General features: G+C 34.5%; 2 protein-coding genes across 6 annotated transcripts in view; one reads left to right on the top strand and one right to left on the bottom strand.

Annotated features, from left to right (window-relative positions):
* The window catches only part of LOC118272456 (adenylate cyclase type 2), a 210,907-nt gene that overhangs the window by 42,871 nt on the left and 148,984 nt on the right, over window positions 1–19,052 (bottom strand). The window lies entirely within an intron of this gene.
* Window positions 14,247–19,052, top strand: part of LOC118272457 (probable E3 ubiquitin-protein ligase sinah) — a 46,909-nt gene continuing 42,103 nt past the window's right edge. Inside the window, exon 1 of one of the 2 annotated variants that reach the window (XM_035588985.2) lies at window positions 14,247–14,463. In XM_035588985.2, coding sequence (XP_035444878.1) covers window positions 14,440–14,463 — 24 coding nt within the window. In that variant the 5' untranslated portion in view covers window positions 14,247–14,439. Of the gene's footprint in view, window positions 14,476–19,052 lie in introns of both variants that reach the window. The other variant, XM_035588984.2, reaches the window with a different exon arrangement.

Here is a 19,052-nt window from a genome sequence, read left to right as displayed (position 1 = left end):
AGGTGAGCTAAGCTCACCTGCCCTCTCCTTCTCTGGTGGTTGTTTTTTGTTTTTTAAATTTCTTTTCTCCATATAGTTCCCACGAGAATGGGGGAAACATGCAGTCCACCCAGGCAGTGCCCCCTGTACCTGGGTAAGTGTATATTTGTAACCCAACTAGAGGGTCCACCGGTCCCCTAGCTGGGGGTGCGCTCGCGACTGACTCTACTCCTCAGCCACGCATACCCTCGCCGCGCACCAGAACTTGGTATTGGAGGAATTTTTTATAGAGGTTATCTTCCTCGCGGTCCGGGCGATCAAGCCAAGACCCTCGTCCCGTTCAGAGTCATAAAACATGACCATGACCTCTTCCCGGGTTACGATATCAACGGTTGCAATCGAGGACAACTTGTGCCCCGATGCTGCTCGTTGGCAGGGTGAGTGCACAACGAGCACCGTCCTTGCCTCTCCGCCACGCTCTCTGCTAAGTCAGAGAGACGTGCGGAGTGACGCCCCTCGGAGGCGCAGGCCATGTGTCAGCACAAAGCCCGCCGCCCCCAGAACCCATCTCGGGTTCTTCCGCCCCGTCCAAAAGTTCGCTACAGGCAATAGCCTCTCCAACCCTATCACCCCCGTTAGGGGGACTATTGCCTGTACCCAGGGTGCACCACGGGGAGGTCTTCTGGCACCGCACCCCAAGAAACGTCACTAGGTTTCCTATAATTGTTTCTAAGTTAGTGTTAGGATTTATTATTGTGTGGATGAGTAATAAATTACGTGTGGTTGATGAACACGTACCGGAATGGAATTGCACCTGATGAATGGCAAAAGTTTTATTCCATACTAGCTGACCCAGCAAACTTCGTACTGCCTCAATATTTTTTTCTTATCTAAAGACCAACATTTGCCAAATCGGTCAAACCGTTCTTGAGTTTTAACGACAATAAGAATAGCAATTGATTTTTATATAATGTAGATAGATATCACTACTCAACAAATTTTCAACTTTTAATTTTATCTGAGTTTTCATTATGTGATTATTATTCCTTGCCACTGCTATTATAAAAATATATAAAGAAGCACTTTCCATCACATCTCAATTTCCAGATATACAGCTATGTCCGAAATGACAAAGTTGTCATGATTTTATTCTTGTTTTAATTGAAATGGTGTGGTTTTTTTGGAGTGACTGGCTGTCCTCTTGTACTCAGATGCTGGGGTACGTCTAAGAAGGCTCCAGCAGTAATCTGCGAGCATAGCAGGCTCCCATCGACCTTGAAAACGTATCTCAAATGCAGCAAAATCTTGATGAAAGCGTTCTCAGTGTTCGTCACTGACTGACCCCATATTGGCAGGGAAAAAATCCAAATATGCATGAAGAAAATGCAGTTTAATGACATATCGCATCCCATTTTATGGTAGCAGTCCAATAATATATTTATTTTTTTGCGAAAATCATCTGCTTTCTTGTTACCAAAGAAATTCTTCGTGACATCGACAAAAGCTTGCTTGCCATGCTTGTTTTTCAATATTGTTGAGAGAGAGTAAAAGACGAGTCTCGAATTAGTTTATTTATGTCTGGACCTACGAAAACACCCTTTTTGATTTACGCGTCACTAAGTTTAGGAAACTTTTGCTTGAGAAACTGGAATACAGAAACGTCTTTGCTTAATTTTTTGACTTTTTTTTTATAAGTCCTAATTTGATGTGCAATGCCGGTAAAATGAGTTTAATCTGGCTCAACCAAAGGATCAAATTTAATGTTTTGTTGTCCCACAACTATAGAGTGACGTGATGGCCAATCTTTTTTTCATAAAATGTAGTGATCGCGCTCGGCTTGGCGTACCAAATGGCATTTTTTTTGTAGTTCCCTTAGACCAACCATTCAGATTCGTATAGCATCTTAAACAGCATACTTTAGGCATCCACGGCTTGTCTTGATTTCTTACGTCACGGTTAAAATAAGCTCGATAGGCCTGTTTAATTAAGTCAGTCATAGGCTTTTTTTTCGATTTTGGCGTAAATTCTCCACAAACATAGCAAAATAAATCAGGACTATTAACAGACACTCGCGACATTTTAGAAAACAGTTATTAAACTAACGAATGCACTAAGTTCCATTCGCAATAGTTACAAATTTCACGACTAGCCGTAATTTTACTATTGAAGGTCGGTAAAAAAATAAAAAGCCCTATATCTCCACTTCTAGATGTGATATCAAAATAAAATGCCTATAGTTATTTATAATTAGGCAACCTCATTATGAAATAATACGAACTGGGTCAGATATTTTTTTTGTGTTGAATAGTGTATTATACAAAATAATACACCCGAAAAAAATAACGTTTGAAATAATATGTATATCATTTCTTATTTGACGAAGTAAAGATATGACGTCAAATGATGTCAGACAAACTTGACGATTAACTTTGTCGTATAACATAACATGTTATGACAATAGTGATAACTTGTGTCCTGAATTACAACGTTTATAAACAGTACAAAGGGGATTGACCAACTTGAATGGGACTTTGGCTATTTTTGAACAAGCACTTCAGCTAATAATATATGTTTGATTTATTAGTTCATATCAGTAAGAATGAAGATACAAGCTTAGTTTTGTATCAAGATTTATATTTAGATATTTTTTTACATTTTATTGAAACTGATTATGCATGAAATAAAAAATTTTTTTTCTATTAAATTGCATTATTAATCCGATTCATATATAATTAAAATATGGTCAAGGAACTCGGCAGGTGGATTAATAATTTTCTGGTAACTTGCCCAGCTTAAAAACCAAATAATAGTTATTATATGTGCACATCAACCTACTGTTCTATGACCCACCATGCAGTTGCAGCAATAATGTTTTATGGCTGTCCTGCCTTTAGTGTTATTTTCATATAATATATATACAAAATATGTTTTCCTACTAATGTGTCTACTTTGTATTTTCCCACGCAATAAATTGAAGTTTCAACACTCACAATGCAAAAGAACAAAGCGAATAATATCTGTCATTTTGACGAAAAACACAACAGATTGACAGCAGATTGGCAGCACTAAAGTCAAATTCAAAGCAAACTACTACAAATACTTGGTCTTATCATAACAAATACCAATAAAAATCAATTTTTTTAAAGTACAAATTGATACAATGTTATTAGCGTCAGACATTTACTAAAATATAAATAAAATTATTGGTAAATTACATTTTTGTTGAGCAGCCTGTTCAAAAATAGCCAGATTTGGACAATCTCCTTTTTTAAGTGAAATAAAAAAAAAACACATTTTTTTCTGAACTTATACATTTAAGTACCTGAATTCACTCTCTCTTTTCGTTGTCAAAAGGCTGTTTTTCCACCAGAGTTGTGCTATGCTACGATGCTGTGGATGCGTTTGGCTTTCACCAATTATATTCATTGGTATGCGTCGCTAAGCATTGATGGAAATGGACTCAGCTAAGCTATGTTTTTAGTTATTACACCCTTAATTGACCAGAAGCTTTCAAAAATGGATTTTAAACATTATAGAGTGCAGAATGATATGCAGCAGATTCTGGTAAAGTCCCAACGCTAACGAACTTATTTGCCAAAATTCACGTGCTATTGTATCTCAGCTTCATTATTTAAATATCATAAAAGAGTATCTTTGTCTGGAAGCGACAGTTTTTCGTGTTAACATGTAAGCATGTCACGTAGCCGACCTAGTTCCGATAACTGTATCAAAGCAAGCGCATCTTTTCATGTTTACTTAGGAGAAATTACAGAATTTAAGGTCACGACGCGACGAGATAAAAAAACGTGATAATTTCTCTGTTTATGTGCCCATTTTGGTGATATTTAGGTGTACGAGTATTATGTCTTTGGAATAGTGGGGCAGTTTGTGAATGATGTTCTTAGAAGTTGTAGTTCACCGAAAACCGACGTGAAATAACGCTTGCGTTGTGTTTCGTTGTTTGATTGAGGTTACCAGATACCCAATTACCCCCCCTTCCCAATTCCCAATCACCATTTCCCCAACAACCCTTAAATTCCATACCTTCAAAAGGCCAGTAACGCACTCGTAACGCCTCCGGAGTTTCGGGTGTCAATGGCCGGTCACGATTGCTTACTATCCGGGATACGTCTGCTCATTTATCGGCTTATATCATAAAAAATATATTACTAAAGCTAAAAGTGAGTAATTTTCAAAGAACCATTTGACTAATAAATTATTTATTTATTTTAATTTATACATCACTGTTTATTTATGCATTTCCTGAAATAGATTACTGTGTTATTTCTGTTTCACCAATCGACCGTCGATAAGATAATGATTTCATGTGTTGTTTAAAAGTAGATATTTATAAGATTACATGGAGATAAAGGATTATGTGTTTGTGTATATTTGTGTGTAGATAAGTAACCTCATTTCGTATAGTTCGTCATACGAATGTTCGTACACATGTACCTAGTTTGGATACGTAGTTAATCATAATATTTTAGTTTTGATTGACGTTTCGGCTTTAGAGTAAATTACATTGTTTTTGTAGGGCGTCACTTTGTATGTAAAATTGTTTATAGATACAACTAGGTCGATACACAAGTGGTAGGACAATGACCTAACTGAAACATCTAGTAAAACCAAAAACGCGATTACTAAAACGCGATACTATTAACTGCTATAGAATCAATTTACGGTTTAGTGTTTACAAGTGTGACTGCCGGGCAAAGGTTCTCGGTTTCGATTTCCGCGTCAGACCACGTATTGCTTTTTTCAGAAAGAGTTTAGAGGTATTTCAATTTCCAATTGCCAAATTTTGCATAATAGGTACACTTGGCCTTTGACTCGTTCACTTGGACTCCACTAGTGTTTTTTTTTTCAAAATCCACGAGACCAAAGAATTAGTAATTTGATACAATTAAAATTTGGGTATGCCATAAAACTTTCCGTTTCTAAATCTATTCATAATCGTACCTACGTGACGATATGCAAGTTCGCAGAGATATAGTTTTAAACGAGGGATAAACAAGATTCTAATTATATCAAACTGGATTTTATTTACTGTTTTTAAGACTTTCATGTATTGTGTAGTATTTAAAGGCTTTAATGCATTGCATGAGACGTTAAGATATGATATTAGTAATTTATTTATTTATTGTCAGCCATGGTCGTCCCACTGCAGGGCAAAGGCTTCCCTACCTTCCTTCCACCCGTCACTTCGTAGAACTTTCTGTGGCCAATCATTTTCATAGGTATCGAGTTCATCCATCGTCATACTACTACTTTTTTGAGGTGGGAAAATCATCCAATGACTTTTCCCGCCTTGAATGAGGCGAGGACTGTTACTCTTACTGACTAAAAACACTCCGTTCCTACTCCTGCTCTTTGAGCCGGACCTCCGATAACCCGCTAGGTAGTCCGCAGCTCCGGGATAGTACAGATACCATGCTAAAGAAGACTAGTGCAAAATATTTTTTACGAGTTATAACAAATTATTTCCTTATAAATGAATACGTAACATAGAAAATAATGTTATCGACTCGGATATCGAAATCGACATCTATCGTCTGAACGTGAAAGATATCACACATCAAAATTGTGAAGAATTCGATTGTTTATTGTTTGCCGTCTGCAATAAAAGATGGTAGAGATAAAGATAAAAGATAAAAGATGAATGAGGACAATTACTTTCACAAGTATGTCAGATGCATGTAGTAGTAGTAGCGGTAATATGCTAAATCAGTATTTTCAGTGTTCGACTGAAGTTGAATGAAATGCTGTATTTTCTACGTTCACTCAAGGCTTTGTACCTAAAGAGCGGTGGTTGTTTTTACTCAGTAGACATCTGTACTTCTACCATGAGTTTGAAGCAATAGTATTTGTTGATAGTCGCTAGCGACGATGTACATTTTTTATGTCAAATTATACAACGCCTCTACCGGTCAACGTCGGAACTAAAATTTGCCATACATAAAACTCCTATTCCTGTTAGGTGGTCCGCAGCTCCAGGTATATTACCTAAGCTACTTACTCCAACTCATCCTTAAATAAAATATGTAAGTAAGATTATCAACACAATTTTGACTTTAATTATTACACGACGATGCCACACGACGCCGCGTTTTTCCGGAATGCTGTTCATTAATATGAGCCTCTAGCACGGCTTGAAACTAGTCGAGTTCCTCGTCAAACAGTTGCGTGAGTAAGCCGATAACATAATAATTACTTTAGTATGTCTCACGAAAGTTACAATAAAATTTAGACTTTCTTTAAAATGTCCTAATAAATATGAATGACGTTAACACATAAATATCTAAATCATTAAGTCTGATATGCTATCTGAAAGATAACAGTTTCTGACCGGGTTACACTGGATTCACTTTAAGTATATTATGATAAGAGTTACCTAAATAATATGTTGGGGGTGACAGACGGTGTTTAATATTGTAAGTATGTTTGTTGCTTTGTTTGTTTGTTTATCTTCCGTGTTGCAACGGGACATTTTTGTCGTATGATTTTTGTGTTTGTGGATAGTTAAGAGGCTGGTGAGTGGCATAAGGGTACTTTATTTTTTTATTTCTTCGATTTTTGACCTCTTGGTCTCGGGTTTGATTGCCGGGTAGGGCAAAGTTTTTTTTTGATGATGTGGATCGCAGATCGCGGGCGGAAACCTAGCAGTAATCTAAAACTACTGAGCCAGTTTAAAATAATACACTACTTTTTAACCTGATATTCCTAAAGCAATAAAACTTACTTGTGATTATTTCTTTACATACATACTATGCGGGCGGAACCGCAAACAAGAAATAGTTTAATATAGTAAGACAATATTTTGCAAACGTGTTTCATTGTCTAGATAATTATGGAAATCGTACGACATTTTCAATTATGTGATAACTAGAATATTGAATTGTTTGTCGTCACTTTTATATTTATATTACGCATTACGTTTTCATTTCATACTATTACGCATTCTTTAAAACGCTGTTTACATATTTTAAATGTATTGAATATTTTTTTGTTCAGTATGAGAGCATAATATAAACTATTAGCATTCATAAACAAATTCCGATCTCACTAAGATACCTTGAGTTGTTAAAATTATATAATAGATTGAAAGGCTCTCTGCCTTATTTTAAAGTAATAAAGTTCAATGTAAAAAAAAGAATTAAGTAATATTTTGAATTACTTCAAGTATGGGAGAGCTATGCTTTGGCTCAAATGGGGTGGCTCGACTGGAGTTATACCACGTTCTCAGAGAAAACCGACGTGAAGCAACATTTGTATTGTGTTTTGTTATGTAATTACCAGAGGCCCAGTTACCAGTAGGGGAGGGGGCTTCCCAATCCTCAAACCTCACGCCCAAAAAGCTGGCAACACACTTGTAACGCCTCTGCTGTTTCGAGTGTCCTTGGGCAGCGCCGATTGCTTATCATAAGGTGATAGGTCTGCTGGTTTACGCGCTTGCATAAAAAAACTTAAATTAATATTGAATATTACACTACTATTGTAAGTAAAAAAAAAAATATGTGTCTAAAAATATCGCAACCAACAGAATACGTGCCTAAAGACTGACAGCATTACTGCGTTGTGTGACTATGATACTGATCCTTTAAGCCTGGGTGAAGAATGAGGTTGGGTAGATAAAGTAAAAATATCTTTTATTGCCGTTATATTTGGCTATTTTTAAATACTTAGTATTATTTTCAAACCATAAATTATTGACGAATGATTTATATTATTTTATAATCGAATCCTATGTGGTGAGCTATGAGATTTTGATTTCGAAAAATCAAGCATTTTCTTAATTATTTGACAATAATCAGTGTCATAAGGGAGAATGAGTGAAAAAGACTCATAAAGACGGAAGAAAAAAAAAGAAGATTTAATCATTAGAATGTACTTCTTTGCCGTCGCGGGTGATACTCCCTTCTTGAAAAGAATAATTCTTCATTGAGCATTAATTGCACGATCAGGGAAAAGCAGGTATAAAACTAAACCTATTATATGACACTGTGGCATACATAATACATTTGTAGCAGGAAAAATCTAATATTGTGACGTATTTGCCATTTAAATTCAATAACCAAGAGACACATCTTAGTCATAGTCTAGACATTAAACAAATATTTAGAAAACCCCATAAGAAAAATACGTAAGAACCCACCCATTGCTTGAATATTCCATTCATATACAGATACCTATTGATCCTCACACTCCACTGACGCATTAAGGAAAATATTACTAAGTCCATCAACAATAACAAATGACGTAGTTTTAGTTAACTAGTGGTTAGATATTGACCTAGTTACCTTTTCATTTTGATTGTCCTGAAACTGAATCATTTTTGTGACTGTTTTACGTTTAGTCCACTATCGGAACCTCGGCCCCTGACTGTTTTCCTAAGAAACTTTCTTTTGAGTACAGATGAGGCGCGGTTTAATTTTATGATTCAATCGTTGTCGAGTTTTCTTTTTTATATTACTAGCTTCTGCCAGCGGCTTCGCTCTCGTTACCGTTGGATAAAATGTGTGCCGATCCCTTTGGTCATTTTGACGTAAAACAACAATTTGTGAATCACATAAAGAGTTGCTCCGTGCAGGAATCGAACCCACTACAGTTGCCCAGTCACCGCATGAACCGTGCAGTTATTAATAAAATAACTGTTCATCGAAATTAAACATAATATACTCGTATGTAGTTTATCAACACAGATCTGATTTCTATAACAATGGGTTATTAAAAGTGCTACGATTAGATTGATTACTTCTTTACAAATGATTAACAAATCATTTCTAAACATTTAATGACAGAAAATGAATGAAATTATAATATTATTATTTCCTAGTTCACACAACAATAGACGCTATTTCAATAGCATACCAGTGACTATATTTCCCTGTTATTGGCTGTTTATTTATAAATTGTATTATTTTGTATTAACTATTTTGTTTGACTTACTTTTTCTCCTCTCGTATTGTACCCCTAGTACAAATTTGCTTTACATTGAATGAGATACCAAAAAAACCCAACCAATCAGAGCGCCAGACGTGCTTTTGTTTCTTATTTTGTACTTTATTAGAAAAAGTTTGTTGATAAAGTAAGTTAGCTAAACATTTTGTTACTAAATACATACTAATTTTTCTACAAATCCTGAAAAGAGCATGGGCTTTTACTACCAATAAATAACTAGAGGACAAAGTAGAGGTGTGTATGTATGTGTAAACTTGTATGTTTGTAAACGTACGAACGACACAGGAGAAAATACAAGAGTGAGACTACGTTTTAAAAAATAAAACATTCGGCGTACGTTTCACTCCTCCACGGAGCATTTTCAGGGGGTGTTAATTCGAGATACGAGAGCCGCCAAGTCAAAACCTCCTGAAGATACCTGACTTAAGATTCAAGCCACAAACTCTTTCCTCGGAAAATTTCATTCTTATTAATAAATTAGGAATTTTACCCCGTTATTTTACAACACACTCATACTATATTGATGTCAAAGAGACTAATGACCAACTTCTTAACAAACTTGACTTACCTACGTATCAAATACGAATTTACCTTATAATAACAGTTAATGTTTTGATTTCTAGAAAATTCTACAATGCATCCACCTGAAACAACGCCTTAGTCACTTGTTACGACATGCCTTCCAAGTGACGAGATGACTTTCGTACCAGCCTACTGCCTACGACGAGCTATTAAAATCCAGTATAAACTGACCGTAATATGTACGGAAAGATTGTATAAAGTGGGACCATGATAAACTGGTTTTAGTATAGGTTGATATGTAGCCGTGGTGTAAAGACTGGTAGCATACCAACCTTCTTAAGCTTTTTTTTAGCACATATAAAAATTACTTATTGGAGCCACCTCGTCTGGAAAGACAAAAGAGACTGTCTGACTCTTAACTCTATAATAATAAATTCTCAGATAAATCTAATTAGCACTACTGACTGGTATACCAAACCATATTCTTGTGGATATAAGGATGGTATACCGAGCCATAGTTATATGGTTATGAGGGTATCTACAGGAATCACATGAGTCTAATCCAATCCGTTTTTCTCCGAAAGAATTTCAACTTTACCATAACACAATAAAGTTAAAAATATGTTGCTGTATTGGAGTATTGAAATTGAACTCTTGGTTTTTTGTCCTTTATTATCAAAATTGCAAACAATGACTCAGATTTCTGGAAGTTCCGAAATGAAATAAAGTGATATGGTTTACTTGTTTCCTTTGTTTTTTTTTTTTTGTATAAAACAAGTGGATGTAATATTACGCCTGGTTTTCCTTGAAAAGAAAGATAGAATAGCAGTATTAACGCTGGGTTTTTGTCTGTTGTAAAACGACCAATAACAACTCCAAAGTTCATGGTCTTATTAAGAGTTTTTTTTTTAACTGAACTGTTGGTGCGGTGGCTGGGCTATCGGCTGTCGCGTAACGTGTAGCGGGTTCCATTCTCGCACGGAGCAATTCTTTGGGTGATCTACAAATTGTTGTTTCGGGTCTGCGTGTCATGTTTACGTGACCTTGTATGTTTGTAAACGCACCGCAACGAAAATCCCAAAGTTTCAAAAATATATATAAATGACAATCCCTATAATTCAGAAAAGGAAATACCAAAACACTTTGACCCAACGTATCGGCTTAAAACCCCACAACAGACGTACTTGCGATACCAACAAAGAACCCCTACGAAGTATTGACACTATGATTTCACTGGAATCAAAATTCTCAACAATACCAGTTCCTTGTAATTTTGATTGCCTCACATCACGAAATAGACTTCATCTTAGATAAAACATTTGTTTGTTTAATGACTGAATAGATAGTTAACCGTAATAATATTATGACTCACGCAATTTCCAGAAATGGCTCGTGAAATTCTGCGGTAAGAACTGCAATAGATTTCAAATTGAGGAAATCGTTATTGATAGAATGTAAACATTTGAGTGTGATGGCGTCGACGGCGTCATCCGTGTATGCAAATAGAGACATTAAGGTGTTACGGTTAGTGACGATATTAGAATAACGGTGCTTTTGTGTAGTTGTATGGTCGTCTGTCAGCTGATTTATACTAAACGTAATGTTATCATTATACTTTTAGCTTCGTGCAGGTGTAGGCAGAGGAGCACTAGTTGCAGTATACACTGTTTATAAGTCGTTTTATATATCTATCATATTAAGATTTTTTTTTTTTTGAGGGGGCAAAATCATCCAATTACTTCTCCCGCTTTGGGCGAGGCGACAAGGAATGTCAGACTATTACTGACTAAAAACGACCCCGTTCATACCCTGCTTTTCGAACCGGAGCTTGGTAAACCCAGGTAGTGCGTAGCTCCAGATCATCTGCTCTACTGGGCCCCATCTGTGGTGGTCTAATAGTAGTACAATTTCAGAGTTCATGATACTACAGAGGATCTTCTAATATGACTGAGACGAAGAAATTGCGTCAAAATACTAGGAAAAAATGGCAAGCACGTTTGAGGAAATAGGAAAGCATCAAGAAGAAATACGTTTCAAATGAATGCAATTACTGTAAATCATTTTTCTGCATTAAAGTTCTTTTTCTTTTTATTATCCTTTTCTAGACATTTATTCCAATGACGTACTAGCCAAAGCAAATACACACCAGCAAATATTATCTCTATTTCGTCATCATAAAGTAGAAAATTAGTTTGGAAAAAAATATTATAAAAAAAATACGAAGAAATGATGAAAACAAAAGAGATCACATATAACATTGACCGCTAAAAATCCTTGAAAAATTACTGGGAATATGTGTATAACATCGTGATGTATAGTTTACAGTTTAAACAGTTGTCGGTTCAACGTTTTCATACCCAGCTGACTTGCCTACGTGACACCAGGCAGCGAGCGGTTCGCTCATCATCAGATGTATTTTTAACTTTAGCCTTTAGTGATAAAGTTCTAAATCGATCGAGGAAGTTTCTTAAAAGTGAGGTAGCTTGACGTGCTGGTAGTCAAAACGTCGCTATGTTAGTGTTACAGATAATTTTGAGCTGGTTTAACAAGAAATATCTACTTTCCATGAAAAAATTGTTTGAAAGAATCTAAACAATGTTTTTGAAATCTTGACAAAATCAAAAAGTTTTAGATTAGTCTTAATAATTGATGTAAAGGAGAGTATTTGATTTATAAATAAATTAGGTAGTGTGCCCCTTTTGAAAGTCCAGTCTCCGTCTCATACTATCAGATCGAGTTCATACTAAGACCAGAAATCTACCATACTGAGTCTGGACAACTCCATTAAATAAATTGCATAGCCATTTCAGCTTAGATAAATGTACTTTTCACCTAAGAGCAGCAATCGACCCTCATTCTTAAGACCTTTATAAAAACATCTACGCCCGAAACCTCAACATTAATATTCCACAAAGGTGAACATTTCCGCTGTTTTTAATACTGTCGACCTCATAAAAGTTCCCTTAAAAGACGCCTGTATAGGTTTAACAAATTCTAATTAGCTTTTTACTATTCAATGCAGGTTTCCTAAGTGGGTAAGAATAAGTAATTATTGGGAAGAAAAATGTTTGACTTTGTAATAGGTGTCACTGGCAGTCGACTGGGACATTTTTCTTGAAGTTAGAAAAGATGGAAAAGTTTAATTAATAGAGCTAGAGGTAAGTATTATTTCTACTAAGAGCTAAATGTGGCCATGACCATTTGTAACATTATTTTAAAAATCACAAAATGTAGGCAATACTTTGTGTAGGTGTGTCAATCCCAACGAACTTGGTTTCGATTTAGGTTAATACATTATGCTATCTGATAAGCTAATCGGGAGTTTACCTAAAAATTAGGTTAATAATGATTTATAACAAGAGGCTGAGGATAATAATAATCCCCACACATTGGTAGCCTTAGTAAGAGAATGAAAAAAGGGACTATAACCATTTCTTTCTTTTATAGCCTTTGTCCGAAGTTACTTATGGCCAGCGCAATATCTATGTCATCATTTTCCACTCTCCCATATCAGACGTTATCACATCACACCCTATTCTTTCATATCATTTCTCACACATAGTATCTCTTTGTTCTCTATAATACCAACACAAAGAATTATCACTCCCAGTATAACCGATATGTTGCGGACTACTTCGCGGGTTACCGGGGCTCCGGCTCTAAGAACAAGAGTAGAAACGGGGTGGTTTTTAGTCAGTGTGAGTCTGACATTCCCTCTCACCTTGTCCAAGACGGGTAAAGACATTGGATGGAAGAGGAGTCAAATGAAATTCCTTGTCTGGGCATGTATCAATACAACCAGTTACAAAGGTAGAGGCAGTGACATACTCTAAAATTTTGGTGTAGTAACCATCAAAAAACCACTTAACAAACAATAAATACCACCCCAAATGGGTTATAAAGTAATGCAACTGATGAGGATGTTAAAAAATCAATTGAAGGACAAAGCGAAAAGCCAGAGAAAAGATAAAGACATAAAAGTGTGATTATTAAATTTTATTAAGATTGCAAGTTTGTTTTTGGCAAAACGAGAAGTAAATACGTTCTAGACGATTCGATAATAACAACATTGGGTGGTGATGACCTAAGGATGACTATTAATAGACAAATATCACTTGATATTACCAAATGTTTTGATCGAAACTAAATGTTTGTCAAGCCAGAAAGATGTGAAACATAACAAAGATGATTATAGGATTAAAATATATTATTTTAAACTGCAATGTTTCCAATTATAATTTTACTATAGTCATTGTTCTCAATCAATGTATAATTATCAGATTTGTAAGGAACACGCCTATTGTTTTAGTAGATTGTTAAATTAGGTATTACATAGATAATCAATTAAAACAGTGATGTCATATTATTTTCAAAGTTAGATATTTAGCTGATTGTATAACTTTCTCGGAAGAAACTCTACCAATTCTCTTTTTGGCTACTTTAATCTTAACCAGCTCAATATAAGCAGGGAATATTTTTTTCAAAATGCTCTTCCATAGCTTGATCTGAACTTGACCACACACAATCATTAAAACCAGATCTCATTAAAACAGAATGTTGCAACAAAGGAAAAAAATATTGAACGGACCATTAATGGTAAGTACTGAAAAGTAAGTAAATATCTACATTCATATATATATATAAATGTATACATTAAAATATATCACCAATTAACTCGGACAGGTAAACAAAGATAGCGAGCCCCCTCTCCACTACACACACACACACACACACACACACACATGTGAATCATCCATCGTACGCAACACTAGGTCGCCGTCACAACTCACAAACTCGCGATCGCTCGACGCATCCACTCGTGCGCACGTCGCTATATACAGAGTGTCAAACTCCGATAAATATATTTCGTCCTTTTTCTATAGAATGATATTACAAGCATTCTGTTTGTGATAGTGGGTGATATATTTATGAATTGTGTTTTTTACTGTGAAGTGTTGTGATAAATAAGTTTCCAAAATGTTTCCCCGGATTCAGGGCTTGGTGAGTAATATTGTAAGTTTGAATCTTTTTTTTTCGGTGGAGGCTAAATGTAAACTTGTTTTGGTTCGAGTCGAAGATATTTTGAATTTTATTATACCTTGATATTAAGTATTAAATTCGCTGTCAATACACATGTAATTCGGTGAAACCAATCGATGTTCTGTTTGTTTATTATTGTAAATCGATGCCTGTTTTTATTTATACAATGGAATGCTAGTTTATATAATAAATAAATACAGTGCAACGTAATATTTTGTGTTGAATTTAATAATTACAAATACGTAATAAAATTTTGTAACGTTAATACCACAACATGAGCACTTACTTACTCACCGTCAAGTTACCTGAACCATTTTTTTAACCACGGATTTCCGGGAACCTAAAACACGTCCAGACAACTTTATCTTCCCGAACGAGTTTCAATCTCTACGAGGAACATGTCAATAACCTCTATATCACCAGCCACTCATTCAACGTTTACTTAAAAATTATAGACAAAAACACTAAAGGTACTGGCAAGGTCAATGAACCAGATAACTTGTGGTTGTGGTAAAGCCATATGGCAGACGGGATGCACATGCAATCCATTCAGTTGATTAAACAAGCTTGTAATAGTTACAATGTAAAAAGCACTTTTATGGTAAAGAAAAAAAGGACATTTTTATTTGTAGAGACAACATGTCGTGGTATTTTTAGCTGTCGTTCAGTTGAAAGATAGAACAAAAAATACTAACACATACAGACGTTCGTTAATGAACGAAGCTGTGCAAACTCAAAAGGAAAATGTCACTAAAAACCCTAATCTCGTGACACAAATATCAGTAACGCTTCCAATGAAACTGTTTAACTATCCATTGCCACAGCGCAACCTCAATAAAAAGAAAGGATACGCCAAATAAGTAGAAGTGAAAACGAAAACCCTAATGAATCATATGGATAATAGTCTGACCTATTTATTAACATTGATCTTTCGAATTAGCATCTAGGAATTTCGATCACGTACAAACGATTTCACCTCTGCGAACGATCGTGTAAAATAACACGTGCGGCCGGCTCGCACGTAGACATTCATAATAATACCACACTCACTTCGAATTCTCATGATAACTTCTGAAGAAATGCGTTAATTAAGAAATTCGTGGTTGGAATCATAAATATAGATATTAAGACCAATCATTTAAAAGAAGCTGGTGGAGTAACACATGGTATTGGCTCGTTTGATACTGTAATCTATGTGTGAGATGTTTTGGAGTATAAGGTAAATCATAATAATTGTAATTGAAGTGCGACAAGTCCATCGTAAAATACCATTTTTCCTGTTTATGGCAAAATGTTTTTAGACTTGTTTTTAAACGTAATAGACAAATCAAGGCAAATTCATAACATTGACATTTAGAAAAACCTGACGATAAATTTAATTCCAATGGCTAAGATGACACCTACACACTCGATAGTTTATAAATCATTTATGAACATTTAATTACAGAAGATAATCATCTCCTTTGTTCCTACTATAAAATAGAAAAATCCCCACACAAGTAATCTTGAAGAAAATAAGTAAGAAATCATAGATGACAGTTTTCCTGTAGTTGATATTAAATGGTGTATAATTTATTTCATCTTTTTTGCTAATCTGGATAGACACAAAGATAATTATCCTTTTTATCAAGGTATAAATTAACTAAAGTCTAGAACAAAAATAAGAGGAAATAAGAACAATAATCTAAATTCAATAAATACTACAAAGATTCAAGAATCTGCAGCAACAGTAAGTAACATCTCAAATACCTACATCAAAGGATGTAATTAATTCACGTGTTTGCACAAAGGATAAAACGAGTAACTTAAAACACGCTACATGGGCACTTCAATTAAAAATACCAGTTCTCTCATCATGCGCGAATATGAAGACAGTATCGTATGAGATGGTTTGAACTTCAATGGAATCTGTTGAGACAATTTAAGGATTGCTCTCAGATTAGTCACATCGTTTTGACTCACTGTTTCAGTGACTCAAGTATCTTCTTGCTTTATGAGAAAAGGTTATTAATCGGATGTCGTCGCAATTAACTTAACCATCTCCATTTAAAAGATTATCATTTTTTCCTCTTTTGAAGCCATAGCCTCCAAATTGATGATGTTATCGATTATACTGCCAACTCGATAAACGGTTTAACTTTTAGATCTGCACATTAATGTCAAATTTAAAATCACCTTAAGTTTACTTCCTTGTATCGTCAAATTATCGATTCTGTTTAAAATTTGTATTAGCATGTTGTAAAAAATATTCTCGAACGCTTTATCTATTATGTGTTTTGAATATATTTGGGGCATTCAATGTCAATTTAGCATTTTGAGTCACTGTTTTGTCATTTAAATTACTGTTTGTGTCTAACCCAGATCTGTCATGGTTAATCCTTCTAGTATTTTCCTTAGAGTGGTTAGGATCATCTTTGTTACATCTGACATTAATTTTCAAGCGGCGGCTTATTGAAATCTAGATACATGTCAATACAAAATGTGGGTCACTAGTCTGGAGACGACAAAGAAGTATTCCCTTTGTGTTTATGATAAATATGGCCTTTAAGTTGTTAGGTATATTGAGATTTGTGACAAAGGAAATGTTAAACATTCTTCAGACATTATACTTTAGGTAAAAGGTATTAATAGTGTGTAGTTATTACAAAATGTATTGTCAATCAACTTACATCTTTATCAATATTATCAGAAGAGTGATTTTATAAAATGCCAGTTCAATTGCAACATTTCTTTCTACATCCGATAATTCTAACCTTGAACAAGGTGGAAGGCTATCGAGCATCGATCTATCTTATATGAAAGGTTATCTGCCATCACACTATGACCCTTAGAAAGACGTGACTAAAGTCACGTGGTAGAGATAGCACGAGATATTTTTCTCAAAATGTTTAAAACTTATACTACAAATGCCAGCAGTTCAAGCTATCCTTTTCCATTAAGACTCTCCGATCAATTCTAAACTTATTTTGTTTTGGGATGAGACTGAAAATGTCTTGTCAATTATAGGGTACTTTGATGAGCAGCCAAATAATTATTACTAGACTAATAAATAGAATACAGTTTTTGATGTAAACAAATACCGTACTTTGAAAGGTCAGAAAATGACATTAATGATGTTTTGATGATATTATAAAGTTTGGTCTAAGACCTGTTTATACATAATATTTGTTTTCCATACTAGAAACGTAGTTGTCACCAGTTTTCGAAGGTTAGGCACACAAAATGGTTTCAATAACTATATAATGATAGATTTTAATGAACTGGTTTTTAATTACAAAGTGCTTAGTGAGTTATGATTGGAAAGTAAATTGAATATTAATTGATCATTCAGTAATGATTCTCAAAATTAAGAACAAATTAAGGGAGAAATTAAACAAATTGCTAGTAAAGTAGGTACGAAATTATAATTTTTTACTGAAATCGTTGCCTCACATTAGAATTTTCTCTTGTGTTCACATACATATGACACCCAGGCTCGAAACAACAAGTGGTTGGTTGTCCTACCATCGTACCAACTCCTGTATTTTCCAAATAAATGAATAATGTACAAATGATTATTCAGTTAAAACCATTTCGATGGCATTACGAATGTCAAAGATGTATAAACAAATAATTTTATACAAGACATGTCATTGGATTCTTTTGAGTTCAATGTAAATACTTCCTATGCAGTTTTTATTTACTGTAGATATGTAAATATTTTTTTGTAAGCAAATACTTATTATAATGAATGTTCAATATGTATTTGTATGTTTGTTTTTGTTTTATAAAGTAGCCATGTTTATGTTATACAACGATACTCGTATAATGTAAATATCAACAGCTTCCATTTAGAATTTTTGCATAAATAAATACTACATATAGTATTTTTTTCGGTTTTTCGAAAATTTCTAGTAGTAGCACGGAGTCTGGAATTGTGATCAGTATCTGGCAATAGGCTCACCCCCTATTACATGGGACTTATAACATAAGTGGTGAAAAGTAGATATGCACATTATATAGCGGCATTGCGTGCCGTAATGTGCACGTCTGCCTATCCCTTCGGGGATAAAAGGCGTGACGGTGCTTATATACTTAGTAGTTTTTCTTTAGTATACAAAAAATTAAAGTTATGTGTCGATATCATTACATTGTTTTCTTTAAAAAATGGCTACCACATAAACATACTTGTACATAAATTGTAAGAGATTGATTTTTTCATGACTCTATTTGGTTGTAAAAGAAAACCTATTTATTTATCGTTGCCTATTGTCCAGTTCATACCTACTTATATTTTTAACTGCCAATGTCATGAACACAATGTTAGTGTTGCAATATTTATACATTATTTGTTTATTTATTTTTATGACTTTGTTATTTATTTGTGTTATATTATGCAACTGCAACTACATAATATTTTAACTTATCGATGACTAAGAATAGATTGTGAATTACCTACCTATTGTAATATTTTTATGTCTCTTTTTGTATATAACACTAAAACGACTTTAACATTTGTGAATTTTAGGTTTACAATGATTTATAGTTTATGATGTAATGCTTAGTAAGTA

This window comes from Spodoptera frugiperda, chromosome 4 (genome assembly GCF_023101765.2).
Source record: "Spodoptera frugiperda isolate SF20-4 chromosome 4, AGI-APGP_CSIRO_Sfru_2.0, whole genome shotgun sequence".
NCBI lineage: Eukaryota > Metazoa > Arthropoda > Insecta > Lepidoptera > Noctuidae > Spodoptera > Spodoptera frugiperda.
Note: the sequence above shows the minus strand (reverse complement) of the source record. Positions and strands in the feature narration are given on the sequence as shown.